At 40.6% G+C, this 22,250-nt stretch overlaps 1 protein-coding gene across 12 annotated transcripts in view; it reads left to right on the top strand.

Annotated features, from left to right (window-relative positions):
• Window positions 1-22,250, top strand: part of cacna1ab (calcium channel, voltage-dependent, P/Q type, alpha 1A subunit, b) — a 159,281-nt gene that overhangs the window by 93,136 nt on the left and 43,895 nt on the right. For all 12 annotated transcript variants that reach the window (XR_014874764.1, XM_085164310.1, XM_085164308.1 and 9 more), the window contains exons 22-34: window positions 42-174; window positions 375-504; window positions 2,340-2,399; window positions 2,596-2,702; window positions 12,408-12,507; window positions 13,414-13,574; window positions 13,931-14,068; window positions 14,348-14,549; window positions 14,648-14,812; window positions 14,901-15,011; window positions 15,331-15,414; window positions 21,055-21,171; window positions 21,264-21,329. Coding sequence is in view for 11 of the 12 variants with exons in the window: in XM_085164310.1 (XP_085020436.1) it covers window positions 42-174; window positions 375-504; window positions 2,340-2,399; window positions 2,596-2,702; window positions 12,408-12,507; window positions 13,414-13,574; window positions 13,931-14,068; window positions 14,348-14,549; window positions 14,648-14,812; window positions 14,901-15,011; window positions 15,331-15,414; window positions 21,055-21,171; window positions 21,264-21,329 (1,574 nt within the window). In the remaining variant the exon portion in view is untranslated. The remainder of the gene's footprint in view (window positions 1-41; window positions 175-374; window positions 505-2,339; window positions 2,400-2,595; window positions 2,703-12,407; window positions 12,508-13,413; window positions 13,575-13,930; window positions 14,069-14,347; window positions 14,550-14,647; window positions 14,813-14,900; window positions 15,012-15,330; window positions 15,415-21,054; window positions 21,172-21,263; window positions 21,330-22,250) is intronic.

The following is a 22,250-nucleotide window of genomic DNA, read 5'->3' as shown; positions in this document are numbered from 1 at the left end:
GATTCTGAGTTCTCCCTGTTTTCTTTGCTGGATTTGCTTAGTGAACAAGAACGCCAACACCGACCAGAAGAAGAGTGAGGAGAAGAAAGAGGAGGAGAGCGAGGGCGGAGATGAAGATGGCCCCAAACCCATGCCTCCTTATAGCTCTTGCTTCATATTGTCCACCACTAACCCGTGAGTATATACTCTGTGTGTGTGTCTGTGTTTATACACACACACAAGCTCCAAGCTTTGTACCATGCTGTTTTCTAGAATATGGAAAAGTTATTGTAAAGGAAAGTTTTTCTTTACAGCCTAAGACATATTTCATATTTAATGTGTTGTGGGTTTTTTTTATTTCTTAACATGCACACGCGTCTGTGTGTCTGCGCCAGGTTTCGGAAGTGCTGTCACTACATCCTGACTCTGAAGTATTTTGAGTTCACCATCCTTACTGTCATCGCTATGAGCAGCATCGCTCTTGCTGCAGAGGACCCTGTCAACCCCAAGTCACCGCAAAACGATGTGAGACACGACTATGTGTTTGTGTTTTTCTGTCTGCATCGTTCTTCTTTTTTGATGGGATGTCTACAACAGATATAAAAATGAAGATTTTGAGAACTTTTAGCAAGATCTGGGAATAGTATATGGTTCTAAAGTAAAGTTATTAGTTGTTAATAAATCCTGTCAGTGAAGAGGTCAGCAGTGGTGATATAAATAGCTTGTGCTAGGGCTAGAAGGATTTGGCTACAGCTTTGTTCATAATACATATTAATCATAGGTATCACATCATCCTAATTAATATTCCCTTTTTACAAACCTATTGATAACACCCACATGTGATAACGACGAGTGATTGCAAAGCAGATATTTAGCAGTTTTGCAACCGACAGTTCATATCCGGCACACAAGATTTCCTGTTCCATTGGACTCGATGGATGTGCTTGCATCCAACCAAAGCTTACTCAAACAGGATTGGTCGGTAGCAATGCAAACCAGAAAGCTTGTATTACCAATGTAGGCCCTTGGCTATAGATCACATGCAAATATCTCTTTGTGGAAAACCCAAAAAGCGGATTCTGTTCATCAACCCAGGTTTCCCCAACCTTATAAACAGTACGTTTGCATTAGAGGTGGGAATCACCATACATCCCACGATACGATATTATCACAATACTTAACGCACGATACGATATTACTGCAATTTTTTAAAATATTTTGCGATATTCAGATTCTGCACATAAAGGTACATTTTATCAATATTCATTTTATCTAATATCAAAGTCTCACACTCAGTCTTTCTCTCATTTCAGTTTTATTGTTGACAAACTGAACGGTTTGTATTACAGTCTAGTCCAACTTAACTGAATCAACCATCTGGTACAATTATAGCTATTCTGAACTATGCAGTTTATGAAAACTATGCAGCCCCTTCAGCAACTGAAGAATTTGAAAGTAAATTAAAACAAAATATAATTTTACATTAAATAAAAAAGTTTTAAACTTAATTAAAATAAAACATGTCTTAAATTAAAATAAGTAAACTGTCATGTTTATTGCTGCCAAAAAAAGTTAAACACATTTGGACAGTGAAGGAATGTCAGGATTCTTGCTCAGAAAAAAGATCAACATGCTCTGAAGTCAGAGCACAAAAACCTTTTTTGTAACAAAATATCGATTTCTGCTGTCCCTGTATCGATACATTATTAGCAAACAAAATATCACGATACTACACAGTATCGATTTTTCCCCCACCCCTAGTTTGCATAATGACTGAAACTAACACCACCAACAAAAATAAGATGTGAGGTCAATTTCTTGATCATTAACCATGATGATTCTTGATCATCGTCACTGGTGCTCGTCTTAGTCATTATGTAAATGGAGGGTTGGGAAAACCTGCCGTCAGCTGAGACTGAAGAAGTCACCTCCCACTGAAAACGCTACATCACGATGAACAGAATCAACTTTTTGGGATTTCCATAAAGACGTATTTTCTTACCTTGATGACTGATCATGCATCAACACATCTCTTTATGGAGATCAGATATTTAGTAGCTTTTTTTCTCTGTTATTACATTAAAGCAAGATTTAGAGAATGTGGAGGATAGGTTAACACCGAAAAGAAATATTATGACAAAAGAGAAGAAATTATGGATAATCTCACTCACGGCAAGTGGATTTTGTGATTGAGCTGTTTGAAAATGGAAACCTAAAACAGGTTTAGAACTAGGATTACTGTCTTTCTAGTGTGTACTTTTTTTCTTTGCTAATCTCTCCTCCGTTTGTCTTTTCTCACTCTGATTCATCCGCTCCCTCTAATATGTTAATTTATCTCATGGTGTTGTGTCCCTCCGCAGGTGCTGCGTAATTTTGACTACGTTTTCACAGCAGTCTTCACATTTGAAATGTTGATCAAGGTAACAAAGTATCACAGTGCGACTGTGTGTGACTCTATTTTGAGCCCTTTTTTGTGCAGTTGTATGAGGCGTCCTCTGTTTGTGTGTGTGTTTCTGTATCTGTTAAGGCCAGCGTGCTTTAGAGGGTAAAGTCAGTGTCCCTGTGTATGTGTGTATATGAGTATACATCATGCTGAGCACACTCCTTGTCTTCCAGATGGTGGTGCTGGGCTTGTTTCTCCACGAGGGATCCTACTTCCGTGACTTGTGGAACATTCTGGACTTTATAGTGGTTAGTGGTGCTCTGGTGGCCTTCGCCTTCACGTAAGTTCCCCTCCCCATCCTCCTCTTCATCTACTCCACTATCCTTCCACACCCACACACACATTTAACCATTGACAGAAAGACCTTTGTCAGTCAGCCGTGTACGTCCAATACACTAGGCGAGGCCCGGCTTCCACCCTCCTGTTGTCTCAGTCTGCTCTGCTTCAGAGCTCATCGTCCCCTCTCGTCCAGTATCCCCTTCGCTCTGTTCCCGTTTCTGCTTCTTTCCATCTTTTTTCCCAGTCTTTTCTGTTTTCTGTAGGTCGCCTCCTTTCCATTTTCATCTCTATTTCTGTATCGGTCGCCATCACATGTGTCATCATATCAGCAGGTCTTTCTCGATGTTCAGTCGCCACCTTCATCTCGACAACTGACAGCGATCCATAACTAAAAATGTATCCCTGATGTTTCACACTTAAAAGATCATCACCATCTTTTATTTAAAGAGGCTTTTTGTGATACTGTCATCTTCATTTCAACCACTGTAACAGTTTCCCAAATCATTTCCCACACAATTGTCTATAAGCTATAAAGTGCAACCTGCTCCTTATCAACATTTTCTCCTCCCAAATCTTCCTTGCTCCCGATCCCTTTTTTCCCTGTTTGCCAATCCATGCCACTCTGATTTCCTTCTAACCAGGCCGTGAGTCATCTCTTTCGTCCTTCCTTCCCTTTTCTTGCATCCCCCAAGCCCTGCTTACCAACACTCCCCCCAGGTCCTCTTCAGCCCATGTCCCTGCTGATGTCTTCTCGTCAAACACCTTTCAACTCCCTCTCTCATATCAGCACCTCCTCCTCTCTATATTCACCTACCCGTTTTCTCAGTGTCATCGCCTACACCTCTGTTGTTTCTAACATATGGCAGAGAGAGTAACCTAGCAAGCGAGTGCTGTACTGCTCTCTGTGATCTTAGTTGGCCTCTCCGTACTGAACCACAGCCCCTGGGTGTATGCCATGAGAACTCCCACAGGAAAAGTTGGGAGATCATCAAAATTAGTACGATTCATCCTCTGTCGGCCATGAGTGTCAGTTTTTGAGATATCTAAGGGTGGACTACAGAGGAACATTATTAGGAACTAAGTAATAATACTAGAATGTGCTATATATTTAAATACATTTGGCACAAAGATACAGTGGAAGAAATGTAAGAAAATCTGATGGTACTCAATTTAGAGACAAACACCATCAGATTAAATGCAGATTTATTCAACGTTGTTGAAATAGTGCAAATTTGCTCGCCGTATGGTTCACAGCCGGCTGTAGAGTACTCTTGCTTTGAATTTTCATGCTGTATGTTAAGAAGAGGTGTTGCCCATTGCTCCCTAACTTGCCGTTAATCCCACAAACCACGACCTCCAATCTTTGTTGAGTACAACTCCTATTATCCGCTCCTGATTATTCAGATTCCACCAAATGCACCATTCAAGCTTCCACTCTCCAAAACCCATTGTATCCAACATCCTCCACCTCGTCATTCTTCCCCATGCCCCTGTCCGGAGGTCAAAATTGGTCATTCCGTGGGGGTGAGGGCGCCCCAGACACCTTTAACCCTTTAATTGCCCAGGCTCTACATCCGCCACTTGGAAGAACACTTGTCCCAGGAAGGACTCATCTCCTCAGCGTCCCTCCTTACTTCTCTTTTGCCAGCACACACTCAAATGTACACACATACTCCTCCACCATTCTGACCATGTTAATGAAACTGGAGGCACAGGTATTTAACTCTCCTTTTTCTGCACGACCCAGGAAAGTACATGGGAGGGTAATAAGCAAGGCATGCTGGGGCAGGGTGTAGTGGATGGAATGATTTATTAGACGTTATTGCGATGGATACAGCTGAAGGGATCATTTGTGTGTTTGTGTTTCGTAGAAAATAAAAACATGCATTCTCCTCAGCTCTCTGGATGCCCATTGCATGTCTTACTTAGTGTCTACATGAACACTTGCTGTGATGGACAGTAGACAGCATCACTGAGAGCTATGTTCATGATGTTTTAAGCAACGAATTATCTCCTAAATATGGCATCTGTATCTGAGCAGATAGCTACTGTAAGGGAGTGTTCAGATTAAATATGAAGCGTGTTTTAGAGACAGCACCACTGCATGAAAACTTCAGGGGTAAGAAATCGGAATGTGACATGAAGTGAAGCTTCTTGTTTTGGTTATTTTTTTATTTCAGAGAATCACAACAGCAATCCAACCATTTTTTTCTTTTGAAGAACATTTTTTAAAACAGGTTATATGAAGAAAAAAAATAACTTAAGGAGAAAAGAAAATTCACTCATTTCTTTACTGCAGAGGTATCGAAAATAGTATCAAGTATTAAACTGAGATTGGTGTTAAATCAGCATCCTGACAACCATAAAATGATGGCATGAGCTATACTTGATAAGAGTACTAAAGCTTTTTTGTTTTATCAAATTATTATTTTGTGGATTTAAGTTATCGATACAGATTACACAGATTACACAGATCGAGTGCATTGTTAGATTAAATCTCATGCTAGCTGTTACCATGTCCGTCGATTCTTTGATTAATTCTTGACACTTAATCACATTTGATCTTAATGCCAAAACTTGTGACACTTTGTACTGAGTCCAAAGACACAGAGTATACCAAATATTATATTCATGATATAAGGCCAGAAAGTGGAATTGTCACCCAATGTGAACAATTACTTGCTTCTTTTCTAAATCATCACAAAATCAGCTCAGCTCAACTATGTACAATCATTCATACATATCAATCAGCCACAAAATGTAACGAGCTAATAGGTGAAGTGAATAAGGTGGGAAAGAACTGCCCAGAAGTGTGTTTGTAAGAAGCCAGAAGCATTGACCTGGCTTCCACATTCCCAACAAACCAACAAAAGATCCATAGCTAACAAACATCCCAGGCTCCCTGAAGTCCCGTATCCTTCCCTTACTTTAGGAGGACAAAGAAAGGACAACATAGTATTAGTTATGGTGTAGCTGAAGGGTGAATGAACACATATGCACTGGTCAGTATTTGAGTAGATGTTAGCTGACCAGGGAAGCTGCAGATGCAGGCAAATACAGCATAGAGAAAATAGGGTATCAAATTTAAGGCAATACTGTACAAATTGAACTTGTCACACTGTTGGTGAAGCACTGCAGCTATGGTATATTACAGATATTGTTCAAAACAAAAGGTGTACCCAGTTAATTTTTAAAGATTTTAACAAAAAATAATATTAATAGTAATAAAAATATTAACTTTTTTATACCTAATTGATTATAAGGTCTTAATTGGTTTTACCTTTAAAAGCACCAATCCAGCACCAACTATGGTAAATGGTAAATGGCCTGTATTTGTATAGCGCTTTACTAGTCCCTAAGGACCCCAAAGCGCTTTACACATGCAGTCATCCACCCATTCACACACACATTCACACACTTATAGTACCCGGGTTTTAGATTATTTTGGTTAGGCAAGGATAATGTCAAACACACACAAGTGTAAATAGCAAAATATATAAATAGTAAAAGGTGACAATTTCCCACCACGTTAGAAAGAAACACAAACAATTGTTTCAGATGGATCATAAATTTGTAATGGCAAGTTAAAAATCAGTCCACTGCTGCACCCTCCCCAGCATGACTCGCCACTGAAAAGAAGATGCCTCCTGCCCCCCTGCACTGGTGTTCCTCCCCTCTCCTCCCCCCTTATTTACTTCTTGAATCACCCTTCCCGTTTCTCGTTAGGATGCTCTCGCACCATTGCCCCTCACACCTTCGCCTCCTCTCTCCGCCCTCTTTGTAGTTTTCTCCTTTGCCTCCCCAATCCTACCATCCGCTTCAGGGCTGAGCTACCAGACATTTGTACTTAAGGGGGCGAAGGCTTCACTCCCACCTGTGTAATTCCACTTTGACGCATGACATTCTTTAAAAGCAGGTACATCACAGAACCATTGTACAGAGGGGTTTTTTAGCATGGTCGCAGTACAATGGCTTCGTATTTTTATGGGTTTTGAACACAACAACCACGCTTTTGGCACCTTTCATTCTCCAAAATAAATGCTGAATGATACAGTGTCATTAGTGAAATTTGCATGCACTCACAGTACACTGTGAAAGTGTCTTTCCTCTCCCGTTGACGGTGTGTGTGTATGGGACAGTACACACAAATCCTGGTTTCTTGAGTGTCCGCTCGTGATGGATGTCCTGTGTATATATCTATGCCTCTAACGTGTCAAGAAAACCTGGAACCGGCCACTTGGAAAGATTTAACGCCTTTCTCTTCTCCTGTGTAGATGTGCATGCAAAGCAAGCTTTGATAAAATCCCGCTAGATTTGATTGCAGATCTAATGAGGGCAATTTGTGCTGTAGGCCTGGTCTAATTGATCATTATGGTGTGATAAGATAAGAATTGGTGTAAATGGATGCAGCAGTTGAGTTTCCTCCTCCAGCCGTGAAGGTAATTCTTCATAGAGATGGCAAAAGACAGCCAGGAGGGAGGGAAGATTTGCACGTCTAGAGTCTCAGCAGGGGGCCTGATTCACAGAAGTGCTCTTATTATAACTGCAGAGCTCAATGAGGTACCTGAGAGTAAAGCAGCGCTGATGGAATAAAAGGTACATTGCTGCAACGTAAGGAGGCACGAAGAGGCTCAACAAAACGATATTATTATATTTTATTTTAAAGTGTAAATCTTTTACATTATATGTCATGTTACAGAATCTACTCTAAAGAGTTGTAGTGCTATTTAATAAATTACACAGCCCCCGTTTTTATTGCATTCGATTGGTTTGAGCCAAAATGTTCTAAAAAATATAAAAGCATTATATTATGTGCTTATATTATATTAGCATAATATATTACTATGATCCCAGACTGCTTCAATGAAGTCGATGTCTGATTCAGATTCATGACTCCATAAGGCGTGTCGCCGCTGATTTTCAGTCCAGTTCTTGTGTAATTTAGCACACCTCAGCCTTTTCTCCCTGTTTCCATGTCAAACTGTGTTATCTTTGGCTTTTTTAGTAGCTTCAGCTACAGAAATGTGAACAAATGATTTTAAAATTGTGTAGCCACAACACTGGTTTATTCCTTGAGTTAGGTGCTGTTTTTATCTGTGAATAACTCATAGTCAGTGTTAAGTGGTTTTACAAAGAAACAACACAAACCCCAAAACGTTCCTCTGAGAAAGGTCAGGTACAAGGACTGGACTTAAAATTGAGTATTAAAAAAGGAGCCGATGTTAAATAAAAACTTTATGAAATCTGCAGAAAGCCTGGAAAGTTATTTCTTAAGACCACTTGATAAACAGTTAAGTATAAAATGTGAGGTTGTTCATGTGTGTTACCATGAGTCGTTTATAATTTTTAAGGGAATATCTACATAAAGCGATACAGCCCATTTTAAAAGACTCATTCCAGCACTGTTCCAGTGTGTTCAAAAAAACGTAGCTCAGGAAGCTCAGAAAAGGAGCTCAGTTAAACAGAAAATATTAAGCTAAATCAAGTAAAGCAGCTTAAGTATAAATATCAGTACAATCCTTTCAAAGGACCGATGATTAGAAATCATTTTCCAGTTGGGTCAGCACTGAAAACTGTTGCTGATTTAAAATTAAAATAAAAAGAACACTTACCAGTTGGTTTGGAGAATATGTGTTTGATTATTGTCTCAAAATGACAAAAAATTAAAAATATGAAAGTATTATTTTTTCAAAGGAATGAACGGTATCATGTGACAGCCTGTAGTGCGTCCTTCACAGATCACCACCAGTTTTTCTCAAAGGAGTCGTACACCCTGTTGCAAACTTTCTTTTTAAATCTTTTTTTAAACTAGAAATTGTTTTTTTTTTTTCAAGGTGAAAATTTAAGACTGTAATTAAGCCAGCATTGCCTAATGCTACAGAGCCCCAACGAGCCAAATGTAAAGTGGTTTTTGGCTCAATAAATATTCAGATCAATAATCATTTTAATATAACAAGCTTACATTAGGGTTGGACACGTGGATAAGAAAATAGATGGATGGAATTTGCATTAGGTAATGCGATGTGTTGCTGGAAAAACAGAGTGGTGGTTACTGAAAATGGGCTTCTGTGTACCTATGTACATATTCCATTAAGAATCATAAGTAATATATGATTAGTGATTCCTTTAGTCATTAAGTATAGTGTATTTCTGATAAGTTACACTAAACTTTTGAGTGATATTCTAGCTGACAGGTATTTCGGTATCCCACTCAGTGTTTTTTATGGAAAGGAATAATCTGTGTGCATGCGCGTGTGTGTTGATGGGTGGAGGGTGTGTATTTGTAATCGGGTATGCAGGTATGCCCATCTTGCTGTCCTTTTTTGTCTGTCTCTCATGTGAATGTATTTTTTCCTGTTTCTACCAAACCCCCTCTCTCTTGTGTCTGTCTTTGTTGGCCTCTTTGTGTATGTGTGTGTATCTGTGTGCGCGCGTGTGCTTGTGTCTTTCTATGTCTTTTTTCCCTTCCCTCCCCCTCTTCCTTTCTTTCTCGTCTTCTTTCTCGGTCTTTCTTTCTGTCGCTGTCCCTGACTCTTGCTGTCTCCATCTTCGGGGAAACTCAACAGGAGCGTCAGCGGGTAAAGTCCTTCCTCTGCCCTGCTCTATCCTGCTGTCTTCTTTTCTCCACCACCGGGTCAAATTGGCTTCTCTCTCTTTCTTTCTTTACTGTTCTTGTCATCCATACTCATTCTCGCCGTATCATTTCCACTTGTTCTCGTTTCCACCGCTGTGTCCACAAACCACAGGAAACCATCTAAACACCTCGGTAGATTTGACTCAAAGGCTTTGATTTGTAGCTCACTTTTTAACTGAAAAAAGCTCTAATACCTTGTTTAATGAACACACAACTTAAAATTATCAGAACAATAGTATCAAAGTGACCGCTTTCATCTCAAGTAGACCGGACTGATGAAACTCTTCCTGTTAGTGTAAATAAGTTGAATCTCTAAGATATCTTAATATAAAAAACTAAGTGCATGATTCTTTGGGCTTAAATTGTAAGAAATAAATGTGCAAAATCACATAAAAACCTCTGGTGGCTCATTGGCCAGACTGTCCTGTAATTATAAATCAGAAAGCTTTTTGTTAATTCACAGAAAATAGCCTTTTTTAACTGTGGAAAAATATAAAAACAATATATAAAACTTAACTTTCTATACTAGTGAAACAAGTGGGTGTCCTAGAAACACTGATACCTGCTGGTATTTCACCCAAAACGATTTTTTTTGTAACAGGGTGCAACCATAAATACTCAGCTCAACAGTTACACATTTTAGCAGGGAACTCACTTTAGGAGCCAGCCCCAAGTGGTGGGTTAAGGAACTGCAGAGCCTAACCAGTAAATTAAGTCTATAAAAGATGCATGTAGCTACCATTACACCGGCCATTGTTTTGAAGCCTCAAGATGAGTGTTTTTGCCATCAGCAGGAAAGCCTGTAGAGCGATCAGCAGTCCTTCTGTAGGACTAGAAGTCTTTTGCCTCCTGATGGCCTTCAGATTAAATGTCACATTGGCTTTTTTTTTCACCTGATCAAGGCAGAGTCGTGTAGAGCGTAAACAAGAAATCCACAACAAGTTGTCACATTAATAGTTGTGACTAATAAATAACTATACATAAAAAATGTTAGGAAAATCTGTTTGTGCTTCATGTGCCTGAATATCGGCCAATATATTGGCTTTTGAACACACCAAATATCGGTATCAGTATCTGAAAATCAGTAAAACTCGAGTTCTTGGCTCTTCAGTGTTGTCTTCATTTTGTTCTGCCAGTTTCTAAAAAGAATACCAGATGCTTTTTTTTATGTGGTTTTGCAAAATTTGCAACTCCCACGGGAAAACTATACCTTACAAACACCACTGCCAAGCTTCTGAGTGCATGCTGTGGCTCATACACATCTGTTGATCAGGAAAACCCATTGTGTTGAGTCTGGTATCTTTTGTTTTGTCACCCAGAAAATGTAGAATATTCGCAAGACTCTACTGGTGTAGTTGTGTTGCTACACAGATGAAGGTGAAATACAGGCTATTACTATAGATGTGCCTTTGGGCTAAATTAGGCAACTTTCTATCAATAGATAATGTCATAGACAATCCCACATTGAAATGCAAGACAAAGTATTTTGTGATATTTTTACATGAGAGTCGTCGGCCTCAAGAAGAGACTTTATAGTCCTTCACAGATCACAGGTGTTTAACTATATTTAACTTTATTCCGCTTTTTAACGAGCTGTCATGCATCATTTTACTTGGCAGAATACCAAAAACATTTAATCATATGTCAGTCATTAAACTAAAAGGACTGCTGCCTTTGCAATTATGCTAGTGTGCATGTGTGAGATCTTGTGCGTGTCTGTATGTGCAGGGATATTGTTAATTCCCAACACCTTTGGCCTTACTTGGCTTTACTCTAATACTCTAAGCTGCCTGGAGTCAACTTCAAAGGGGAATTCCTATTGATTATCGATTTAGTCCCGCTCTCTCACACACACGCACCTACACAAACCCTGTTGTGCAGAGACGAAGAACTGCCAAGGCTCCGACTCAGTCAATCAGCAAAGAATTGAATTGTCTTATGTTTTCTGTCACAGGAACTGAGTTCATAGTTAAAGAGCTCCCTCTTGATGGACGACCTCTTTTCTGCACTGGCTTGGCAAGCCTCCAGTGCCTCCGGCCTCTGGTTTTTGTCACCCCAAAGTGGCCCATCCACTTACTGTTAAGATCAACTGAGCTATTTAGTTCCTTGGCACCTCAATTTTTTCCTCACTGATATTGGTATATGGGTCCACAAATCACAAATAAATGTTTAGCTATAGATTTCAGGCGTAAAACAAACATTTAAAAACACAGGACTGAAAACGCTTGACTTTCAGCCCAAGATAATTTCCTCTGGTCACTTTCATGGCTCATTTAACACTCCTGGTGTTTGCTTGTGTTACGACATGTGATATTGTGTTCTGCTAGCAACGTCACATGTCCAAAGTGTCTCACATAGCCTCTGTCTACTGCCCTCGTCTCTTTCAAGAAATCCAAAACATGTCAGCTGATTTTAACAAAAACGAAGCTATGTGAAACGTGTCGGAGACAGTCCATTAAACTTTAACAAATTCAGGATTATATCAAAAATAATCCTAGCCATGTAATACTTAAAGTTCACGTTTCATGCTGCCAAATCGAAACATCCATTTCTCCTGGAGAACCTAACAGCGCATGACTGAAAAAGAAAGAAAGAGGTTTGGCTGGGCACTCTGCCGGGAGATGCCTGTCAGTATCGAATGAGTGAATGTCTTGTTGTGTGATAGTGAAGATTTTAACAAAAGGTCGTGATGCTTCTCAATGTCCATGAAACCAAACGGTCAGACAACCGAACACGTTCTCTCCCACCGGTTTCATGTTTGACGTGCAGTTCAAAGTTTCTCTTTTCCTGCAGAAGAAGCAACTGTCCGCACAAATGTTATGTGTGTATGATTTTTATACAAGGCCGTATCATATGTGTTTTAGTTTTCCACACAGAAGTTATGTTTAAAAGATAAATTAAAGTTAATGGAAATGTCCCTCACCCCACCTCATCCCTTTATAAAATATAATTGTTGAATAATTTCAAAAGGTTTGGTAAGAACTTTTTGTTTCATCCCATCAGTTCTCCACTTCGTGCTGAGATGTTTTTCTAACATTGTGTTTTTTTTGTCATTCCTTGGATCAACTCTAGGGGGAATAACAAAAGTAAAGACATCAGTACAATCAAATCCCTTCGTGTGCTGAGGGTGCTGCGACCTCTTAAGACCATCAAACGTCTCCCCAAGTTAAAGGTAGAGCCATTTGCCCATCACTTTTATTTTCCCAGGTGACATTATACTCACGGTGTAATGTCACGTGCACGGTGGCACGGTGGTTAGCACCGTTGCCGCACAGCAAGAAGGTCCTGAGTTCAATTCCAACATCAGGCTGGGGGCTTTCTGTGTGGAGTTTGCATGTTCTCCCCGTGTTTGCGTGGGTTCCCTCCGGGTACTCCGGCTTCCTCCCACCGTCCAAAGACATGCAGCTTCCAAATTGTCACTAGGTGTGAATGTGTGAATGAATGTGAGTGCGAATGGTTGTCTGTCCCTGTGTGTTGGCCCTGTGACAGACTGGCAACCTGTCCAGGGTGTACCCCGCCTCTCGCCCTATGACAGCTGGGATAGGCTCCAGCGCCCCCGCGACCCTGAAAAAGGATAAGGGAATGGATGGATGGACATTATATTATATCACTGAATTCCTCCACTGTGACAAAATTGCTGAAAATGTGTCCAAAAGAGACAGGGGATCATAATCTTACAGGTTGTAAACCTGAAATGTGTTACCCCAAAGTGCAAAAACACTGTGATGATTTACAGACTTCCTGGTTTTAATTAACTATAGTTAATCACCCTTAACCGTGGGGCACATGGCTCCCCTGAGCCTGGTTCTTGTTAAAAAGGACTTTTTCCTTCCCACTGTGTCCAAGTACTTGCTCAGACGGGCTCATTTGATTGTTGGAATTTTCTGTCTATTACTGTATCATCTTTATCTTACAATATAAAACCACTTCAAAACTGTTGTTTTGATTTGGCGCTATATAAATACAAACAAATCTAATTACATTTTAAAAATCTTTTCTAAAAGTTGTCTCTGCCATCTCCTAAGAATTTTCAGACAGCTTCATTACATTTGTAAATGTCTCCATCTCTGCCCTGCAGGCTGTCTTCGACTGCGTGGTCAACTCTCTGAAGAATGTGTTGAACATCCTGATTGTCTACATGCTCTTTATGTTCATCTTTGCTGTGGTGGCCGTTCAGCTCTTCAAAGGTCGCTTCTTCCATTGCACCGATGAATCCAAGGAGTTTGAGCGCGACTGCAGGTGGGTTCAGATGTTCTCTGTGGAGTCGATCTTTGCTTACCAAGAAATAAATGTTACAGTCTGAACGTCTTTTCAGTCTGTAGACTGAAATTGTTTTATGGCTATACTGCCACCTAGAGGAGCTTGCTCGGCATCATAATACATTCTTCTTTTTTCAATAGGAAAATGCCATTAATGAACACTGGGCCAACCAACCAACTTATTATTATGTCAAATATAAACAAAGCAGAACTATGCCTTTAAGTATGAGTATACATATAGCTATGGTGCTTTTGTGAACGTACATTTTTACATATTGGCTGATGTTTTTCATGTGTTTGTATTATTTAAAAAAACATGTTGTGCCATCTCACCAGGGGCGAGTACTTGGTATATGAGAAAGATGAAGTTAAAGCTGAAAAGCGGGAGTGGAAGAAGTACGATTTCCACTACGACAACGTGGCTTGGGCCTTGCTCACCCTCTTCACCGTCTCAACTGGAGAGGGTTGGCCACAGTGAGTGGATTACAAACACACACAGAAACCCACACACAAATAATAAACTCATTTTTTGATCAAATTTGTTACTGCTATACAAATTTCACTTTGTGACAGCGAGGGTTTTACTTCAGCACACAAAAAGTTTGTTTTCTCTTAAGCAACGATTGTTCCTCTTGGTGCTGCTGTATGCAAATAAAATGTAAAACTGAACTGAATGAGTGAAACCGGGGATGATAATATATGTATCAGTACATTTTTATTTAGCCTTTTTCCTCCATCTCTCCCTTTTTTTAGGGTGTTGAAGCACTCAGTGGACTCCACCTATGAGAATCAGGGCCCGAGCCCAGGTTACAGGATGGAAATGTCCATCTTTTACGTGGTGTACTTCGTTGTCTTCCCCTTCTTCTTTGTAAACATCTTTGTGGCTCTCATCATCATCACCTTCCAGGAACAGGGGGATAAGATGATGGAGGACTACAGCTTAGAAAAAAATGAGGTGTGGAGAGAGATTAAAGTTGCTTTGTGCTTTTTCAGATGTCTTGTGCCAAAAGTAAATTAACCGTAACACGCCTCCCCTCTCTTCTCCTCATCCAGCGAGCTTGTATAGATTTTGCCATCAATGCCAGGCCTCTGACTCGCCACATGCCAAAGAACAAACTGAGCTTCCAGTATCGTATGTGGCAGTTTGTGGTATCTCCGCCCTTCGAGTACAGCATCATGGCTCTAATCGCGCTCAACACCATCGTCCTCATGATGAAGGTAGAAGTCGCCCTCTGAGCGAAGTATAACGCATCATGTGTCACTAATGCTGTTCTCATTGCTTTCCCGTCTATGTGTGTGTCTGCAGTTCGAAGGTGCATCACTGGTCTACAATAATGTCCTGAAGAACCTCAACATTGTGTTTACCACCTTCTTTTTCTTGGAATCAGTGCTCAAGATCATAGCATTCGGCCCTCTGGTGAGACTTTAAATGAAAACGACCTGCACACAAAAACACACTTTCCTTATGTAGGCTGACCCAGTCTATATGCACCAATATTTCATCCTATTATTCATTAATAAAGCAGGTTATTTTGGGAGACAGATCTAGATCATGTTTTTCTGGAGAAACCCAGAGTGCACCGTGTGGAGCAGTAGTCATGCTAGCAGCCTCCTTTTCGTCTCTACTGTAACATCAGCACTATTGGATCGGGGCTCCTTACCTCCTTCTGGCTTTAGGTTGTGAAAGATGCAGATCTTTAAACATCTCTCGTTTTGTTGTCTTTCTTACCTGACAGAATTTCTTCAGAGATGCCTGGAACATTTTTGATTTTGTGTCTGTCCTTGGAAGCATCACTGACATATTAGTGACAGAGTTTGGGGTAAGTGCTGTACGGTGTTTGGACCAAATGAACAATAAAGAATGATTTGTCGAATATAAAAGAGGCTTTTTTGCACATGTGGTGACTGGCCTTTGGAGACGTCTGTGAAGTCCTTAAAATGAGGCAATCACTACCCAAGGCCTCACTGAAACCACTAACAGACAGAATTATTAAGTCATGGCCTGTATTAAAGCAATTTATTCATGAGATATTAAATTATTTTAGATGCAAGAGATATTCAATATTAAGGCTTAAGCAAGACTATGAGGAATCCTTCCATAAATCTTGCTTAGCCTTCTGAAGTCATCAGTCCATCATAGATAAATAATAGCTTCGGACTGATTTTTGGATCATTTATTAAAAGTAATCTGGATCAGTAGGTTGCCACCCAAAAAAGTGTCCTCACATTATGTAGATGCACATTTGCAAAAGTGGGACTTAAAGAAAAGAAGGCAGTCACTGGCCGCTCCTCCTACTATGGAAGCTACGGTAGATGGTGAACATTGTATCACGGTGCAGCTGTTGTTTCTAGTTCATTTTGAACCTGTCTTCAGTGAGCAGTCTCTCCATGTTACCTGTGAGTTTGTTGGTACTTGTATGTGTAATAGTATGTACATATGAGTTAATGTAAATGTGGATATGAGACCAGTACTTCAGTAGAAGTTTCAGCCTCTCTTCACTGTCCAGCTGTTGTATCGTTTTTGCTTGGTGTGTTTTGAATTTGGCATCAGGCTTTGTTATACTAAGTCTTCCTCTCGTTCACACTGACTAGATTAGCAGTAACTGTGCTAAGTACTGCCGTCTAGCAGTGTTTGCAGACGATTAAAAACACCCTCTGGCCGTGTTGGAGGGGCCACATTTGTATGTGAACAGGCCTTAATTGACACCTATGCTGCTTCAAACAGTGAACTGATTGTTTCAGACAGCTGATTGATTTTTTTGTCAGGATGCTGCCAGGTGGTAGCAGTTGAACTGCTGGTTACTGGCTCCGCAAGTAAATTTGAGTGTTCATAATAGCTAACACTTACTTTTGTTGTGACTTTTCATACATAGCCAAAAACAGCTTAAAGTTAAAGTTAACTGAGCTGGCTGTATATTTACAGAAAGAAAGGGCAATAAGATTATTATTTTTCTCTTTAACCCTCTCCAGGCAGACGTTGCAGATTTGCAACAGTTAAGACCTAACAACCTGATTATGTCATGAACCGAAGTTCAGTACACAAACTGGACCCAGAAGCAGAGACAATACGCACAGGAGTACGAAAAATAAATTTTGTTTCAACTAAAGGTGCCCCGGAAGGGTCAAAGGAAAACACACGAGAAACTAGAAAAACCAAGGAACCGGGGAATGAGTTACGCAGGAACGCCGTAATCGGGACTGTGGGAAGCTGCAACAGAAAGAGGAAGAGAGTTACTGGGGAGCGGGGAAATAGCAGCATACGTGGGGGAGAGTAAGAGTCTTACAGTCAAAGCGGGGCCGTGGGAGCCGGAGGGAGGGGTGAGGGTCCGCGGGGGAGCACCAGGAAAGTAGAGGCGATCGGTACCGGAGGCGATCCAAACTCCAGACGGGCAGGTGGACAGGCAGGTGGCTCAAAAACATGCCGAGCTGTTACCTGAGCGCAAAGAAAAAGATTAGCGTTTGTTCAGGTAAATGAGGGTTTTCACAACCGCCTTCCCGTGGGTGTACGTTACCGCTGTGAGACGACTAACGGACTGGCGTGGAGCAGCTGGCTGGGCTGGATCAAATAGTCCACCTGATAATCGCCTGAGATGGGATGCAGGTGTGGAGTTAACAGCCACACCCGTGGGCGTGGGCATCCCATCAGCTCCTCGGACACCGGGCCGTAGACTATGACAGATTACCCCACTTACATATTTTATCAGTTTTTTTTACTCAGAAGTACCACTGCAGGACTTGGTTGTGCATTAGCAACAAAAAACTTAATTTGGGCCTGAGAGGGTTAACATCTTGGCTTGCTTTGTGTCTGGTTGTTAAAGATTTGACATATCTGCTAAACAGAACGGCACGAAACACCAGTCAACTCAAGAGCATCCCAGACATTTTCAAGTTAATGACCAAACACTAATGTATGTAGAGGTCGATTCATTTTTGTCTAGTTTTAGGATCTGGACAAATAATAACACTACAAGCAAATATCCGGATTCTTCCGTTTAGTGTTTTAAAAGGAAGCTGTTGTTTCTTTTTTTCTTTCTTTTGTACAACACCAATACCAAAAAAGTTGGGACCCTGTGTAACATGTAAATAAAAGCAGGGTGCAATGTTTCACAAATCTCACAAACCCATATTCTAGCTGCTCAAGAGTCCTGGTTCTGCTTTGTCATAGTTTCATCTTGCACCCATGTTGTAGTCACAGCCGTGGCTTTGCTCACCTGCTGTACAAACCTGTTTGCAAGGAGCAGGAAATTAGAAGATAGTTGGCTTCAAGAGGGAGTTCTTGTAGCTTATCTCTGTCAGTGAGGGCTTGTGTAAGTTGTGAATCATGCACACCTACTCCACTAGTGTCAAAGAATAAAAAATATGGAGCAGCAAATTGCCTTTAACTTCAAATAAACAAACTTTGGTTAATGAAGCTGGAAAAGAAGAGAGGCTGAACTTACTCTTTCCCAAATGAACTGCTGTTGTCTTGAAGTGTTTCAGTGCTTTTGTGATGACGCCCATATTGATTCTGTCTTCCTCTTCTATCTCTTCACATGCTTTCTTTAAACCTCTCTACTTTGTTGGCGCCCTACGCCCCTCCCACTCCCTCCTCCTCTGATAAAATCCATCCAATCAAAATGCACTATGAAATCCTTCATCGTGTTCTCCATCCATGCTGCACCATGACATGTGGTGGTGGTCCTGTGATGATGATGATGATGATGGTGATGGTGTGTGTTCCATGTCCAAATAAAACACACAACCAACACCCGCCAACCCACCCACTTACCTTCTCCCCTCCCCCAAAAAATATCTTTCACCCACTCACATTTTACTACAAATGAAAACAAAAATCCTCCCATTCCTCTTTCTACATATTGGCATATGTAGAATCCGGTTGGTTTGTAATTTATCTCTCAAAAACTTTCTCCTGCATCTTCATTGACTGTGCACACCTTCGATTCATTTGTTGCTCCCCAGCCACCTGCTCTCTCATGGCCAGTCTTAACCCTGAACCCAGTGCATGCGCTTTCTGGATGTTGGACTTTTAAACTCTCTGAACTTCCTGGTCACAGTACTTCACTCATCCGTGGACTCAATGTAAAATAGTTCAGGTGGCTCCTGGGACTTCATTGATCTGTGAGGTCGATGGACATTTGTCCTCCAAAAAATTAAAGGAACACTTTAAAAACACATCAGATCTAGGTGGGGTGAGGGGGTGGGGTGAGGGGGTGGGGGGGCATGCTGGATATCTACACTTATAAGGACTAATGTGTTAGGGGAGAAAAGGATACCACATTAATATATGGAAATGAAAATTATCAGGCTAAATAGGGTTGAATTAAAAGACACTATAAAAATAAATAATGAGGCACGCTAGTCTATTTTAGTCAATTTTGCCAAAATTTTATTGCAGCAGCTCAAAATAGTACTCAGTAGTTTGTTTGGCCCCCACATGCTTGTATCCATGCCTGACAATGGTGGGGCTTGCTCCTGATAACAAGATGTCCTGGGGGATCTTCTCACAGATCTGGACCAGGTCTGCGACCACTAATCACAGTCAGTTGCCGTCTTCGAAGCAAGTTATGAGAGTCAAGATGGACTCAGTCAACTATCATTTTATGATTAAATGAGGTCACGTTAGCAAATTCATGCAGACTATTTTTAATAATACACCATGAAAATCACAGATTTGTTAAACTGGGGCAGGGATAGCTCACTAGGTAGAGTGGTGGCCCCATGATCGGAAGGTCGGGGGTTCGATTCCCCTGAACAGCCATCCCTACACACTGCTCCCCGGGCGCCCAATGCCTGCCCACTGCTTCACTGAGTGAATGGGTTAAATGCAGAGAGAATTTTCCCCACGGGGATCAATAAAGTACACTTTCTTTCTTTCTTCTTAATATCTACATACAGTGCTGTAAAAACATATTTTCCCCCTTCTTGATTTCTTAGTTTTTGCATATTGGTCCCACTTAAATGTTTCAGATCATCAAACTAATTTTAATATTATACAAAAATATAAAATGCAGCTTTTAAATGATTATTTCATTTACTAAAAAACATTATTCAGACCTATCCTGCCCTGTAAAAAAACGAATTACCCCACTAAACCACACTAGACGCATTATTTCTGTATTATTACAAATAGATTACATGTATTTGCTAACTTGACCCCAATAAATAGTGAAAAATGATTGCACAGTGACGCCATCCTATTGCCGTTCTGTTACCATCTTGATGCACCAAAGTTGCTCCAAAAACAGCAGCTGACCATCAGTCTAGTAACCATTTTACAGGCAACAAGCTCATAGCACATGGCCACCGTGTCATTACACCTGGGCCAAGATTACCAGGTGTAATCTTTTATATACAGTCTATAGATTCATCCATAAAAGTTCCAGTAGTTTGGTAAATTTCTTGCCAGGGTTACTGATTAAGAACACGAGGTGGATAGTTTTATTGCTTACAAGGCAAAGCCAAACTTTTTTACATTTGAACTCTGTAGTTTGAGACGTCTGCGTTCCTCACAAGAATGTATCAGAGTATTAAATCTTCAAATACAGTTAAAAGTAGAATCTGCACCAGTGGCCCTCTCTGGACTGCATGTCGACCAGCTCCTTTCTCCTAAAGTATGCTGCCTGAACTGAGGCTGCTCTCTGGTCCTTCTCCCACGCCTTCCTCTATACCACTTCTTCCTCATCCTCCTCTTTTTGTCTTGCCTTTGAACGACAAAATGCCAGAGCCTCACCAGAGTTTGGCTGTTGTGTGTGAAATATTATCTCTGTGTGACATGCCAATAAAGCAGAAATAGGCTCAGTACAAATTCCCAAGGGCATTGGCAAAGATCCCAGCAGTAAGAATCACATATTTTACATTTAACTCATCAGTTGTTTTCAAAAGGTAACAAAAAATGCCAAAATCTTTAGGACGTACAGGCATCTATATCTTAATGTCACTCTAAATTAAGGTTTGTCAAATACTGATTGGTTGTTCTCCTCTAGAGACAACAGAGAGCAACCTAGCTTCCTCTAGATGGGAGCAAACTCAAGCCATGCTCTGTTAGGGTTTGTCATTATGTGTGTGTGTGTGTTTGTGGTTGACAGGCACATTGCACTATGCTCCATCTGATGTGGCCTGCTTGCCCCCACCCTCCCCAGAGATCAGTGCATTTTGTTCTCTTAAAAAAACTGTTTTGTTGTATCAGATTGGATGATGACCTTTAAACTCTTAAGACTCTTCTTCTTCTTTTTTTTCCTTCCTCCTTTTTTCCTTTCTGTCTTTTTTCCCCTTCAGCCTTTTTACTGACAGCTGTTATGTTTGCAGTTGCATTCATTTAGTTGGTTTTGACTTCCCTTCTCTCTTTTTCTTTGTCCTCTCTTTCTTCAAGTGTTGATTTTGGTTTTTCTGTTTGTTAGAGGAATGCTGTGCAGGTGCGGCATACTCGGTGAAACTCACTGTGTTCTCCCTTTGTGCTCTAGAATAATGCCTTCAGTTTGAGCTTCCTGAGGCTCTTCAGAGCAGCTCGCCTTATAAAGCTGCTGAGACAGGGAGAGACCATTCGCATCTTGCTGTGGACCTTCGTCCAGTCCTTCAAGGTATTCAGTCAATAAATGACACAATCAAAAGGTATGCACATGTCACAATACACTTAATGGGACTAAAAAGTGTTTCCTATCTGCTGTGCTAGGCTTTGCCATACGTGTGCCTGCTTATTGCCATGCTGTTCTTCATCTATGCCATCATTGGCATGCAGGTGAGTACTGCTTACAGAGTCCTGAGATTTTTACATTTGATGGGTTGGGACAGTTAAATGCTTCAGCAACAGTGTGAACAACACAGAATCTGTTCGCAAAGGATAGAAGGATATCCTGTATCCAAAGGTTTACTTACATTACACATCATAGAAGTGCAAGTAAGATAAAAAGAGGTTAAATTAAAGATCTTCTTGTGCAGTCACAGTGCGTCTCATAAAACATGTCATATACATATACTCAGAACCGCTACGGGAACACTCCATCATCACAGTGTGACACAAGTCAGTTAAACTTCAGGGATATCAGACTCTGAATTAGAGTGGAATAAAATGAATGGATGGAACCACCAAAAATATTGTTGCATCATAACTAACTAGACAGATTCATATAGCTGACGTTTGACTTTGTGTTTAACTGTGATGACCAAGTGTTCCTTTAAGTTTTTTAAACATCATAGTATAAATTGCACTGTAAAGTATACATACTAATCTCAAGTCAAAGGCAGGGTGAGGTAATGAGCTGCTTTAAGCTTCAAAAAGTCATCACAAGGGTTTCATTATAGGTTTTGTATATAGACGGAAAATCTGCAAAATAAGCTGGCAAATAAATACTGCAGTACAATATTAAAAATGCAAGGTGTGATCAAAATGTTTGCTGTAAGGTTGTCTGCTTCCAGCGGTGCTGCTGTTTCTGGATGCCACTGTGGGAGTGTCACTTTTGCATCTACTTTTTTGGGTCGAAAATCGTCACATCTCAACTTAAATTTGCTTTTGAGAAAGAGGATAAAGTTGCAAGGGGGGAAATCAAAAATTTCCTGTTGAAAAAAAAAAATCTCGCATGTTGAACAAGCATGCATATTGTTGTACTTCTAACTTGAAGAGATCCAATCCAAATGAAGCAGGAGCAGCTGGTCCTGGCTC

This window comes from Neolamprologus multifasciatus, chromosome 6 (assembly GCF_963576455.1).
Source record: "Neolamprologus multifasciatus chromosome 6, fNeoMul1.2, whole genome shotgun sequence".
Lineage (NCBI taxonomy): Eukaryota > Metazoa > Chordata > Actinopteri > Cichliformes > Cichlidae > Neolamprologus > Neolamprologus multifasciatus.
The sequence above is the reverse complement of the archived record's forward strand: the minus strand, read 5'-3'. Positions and strand labels throughout refer to the sequence as shown.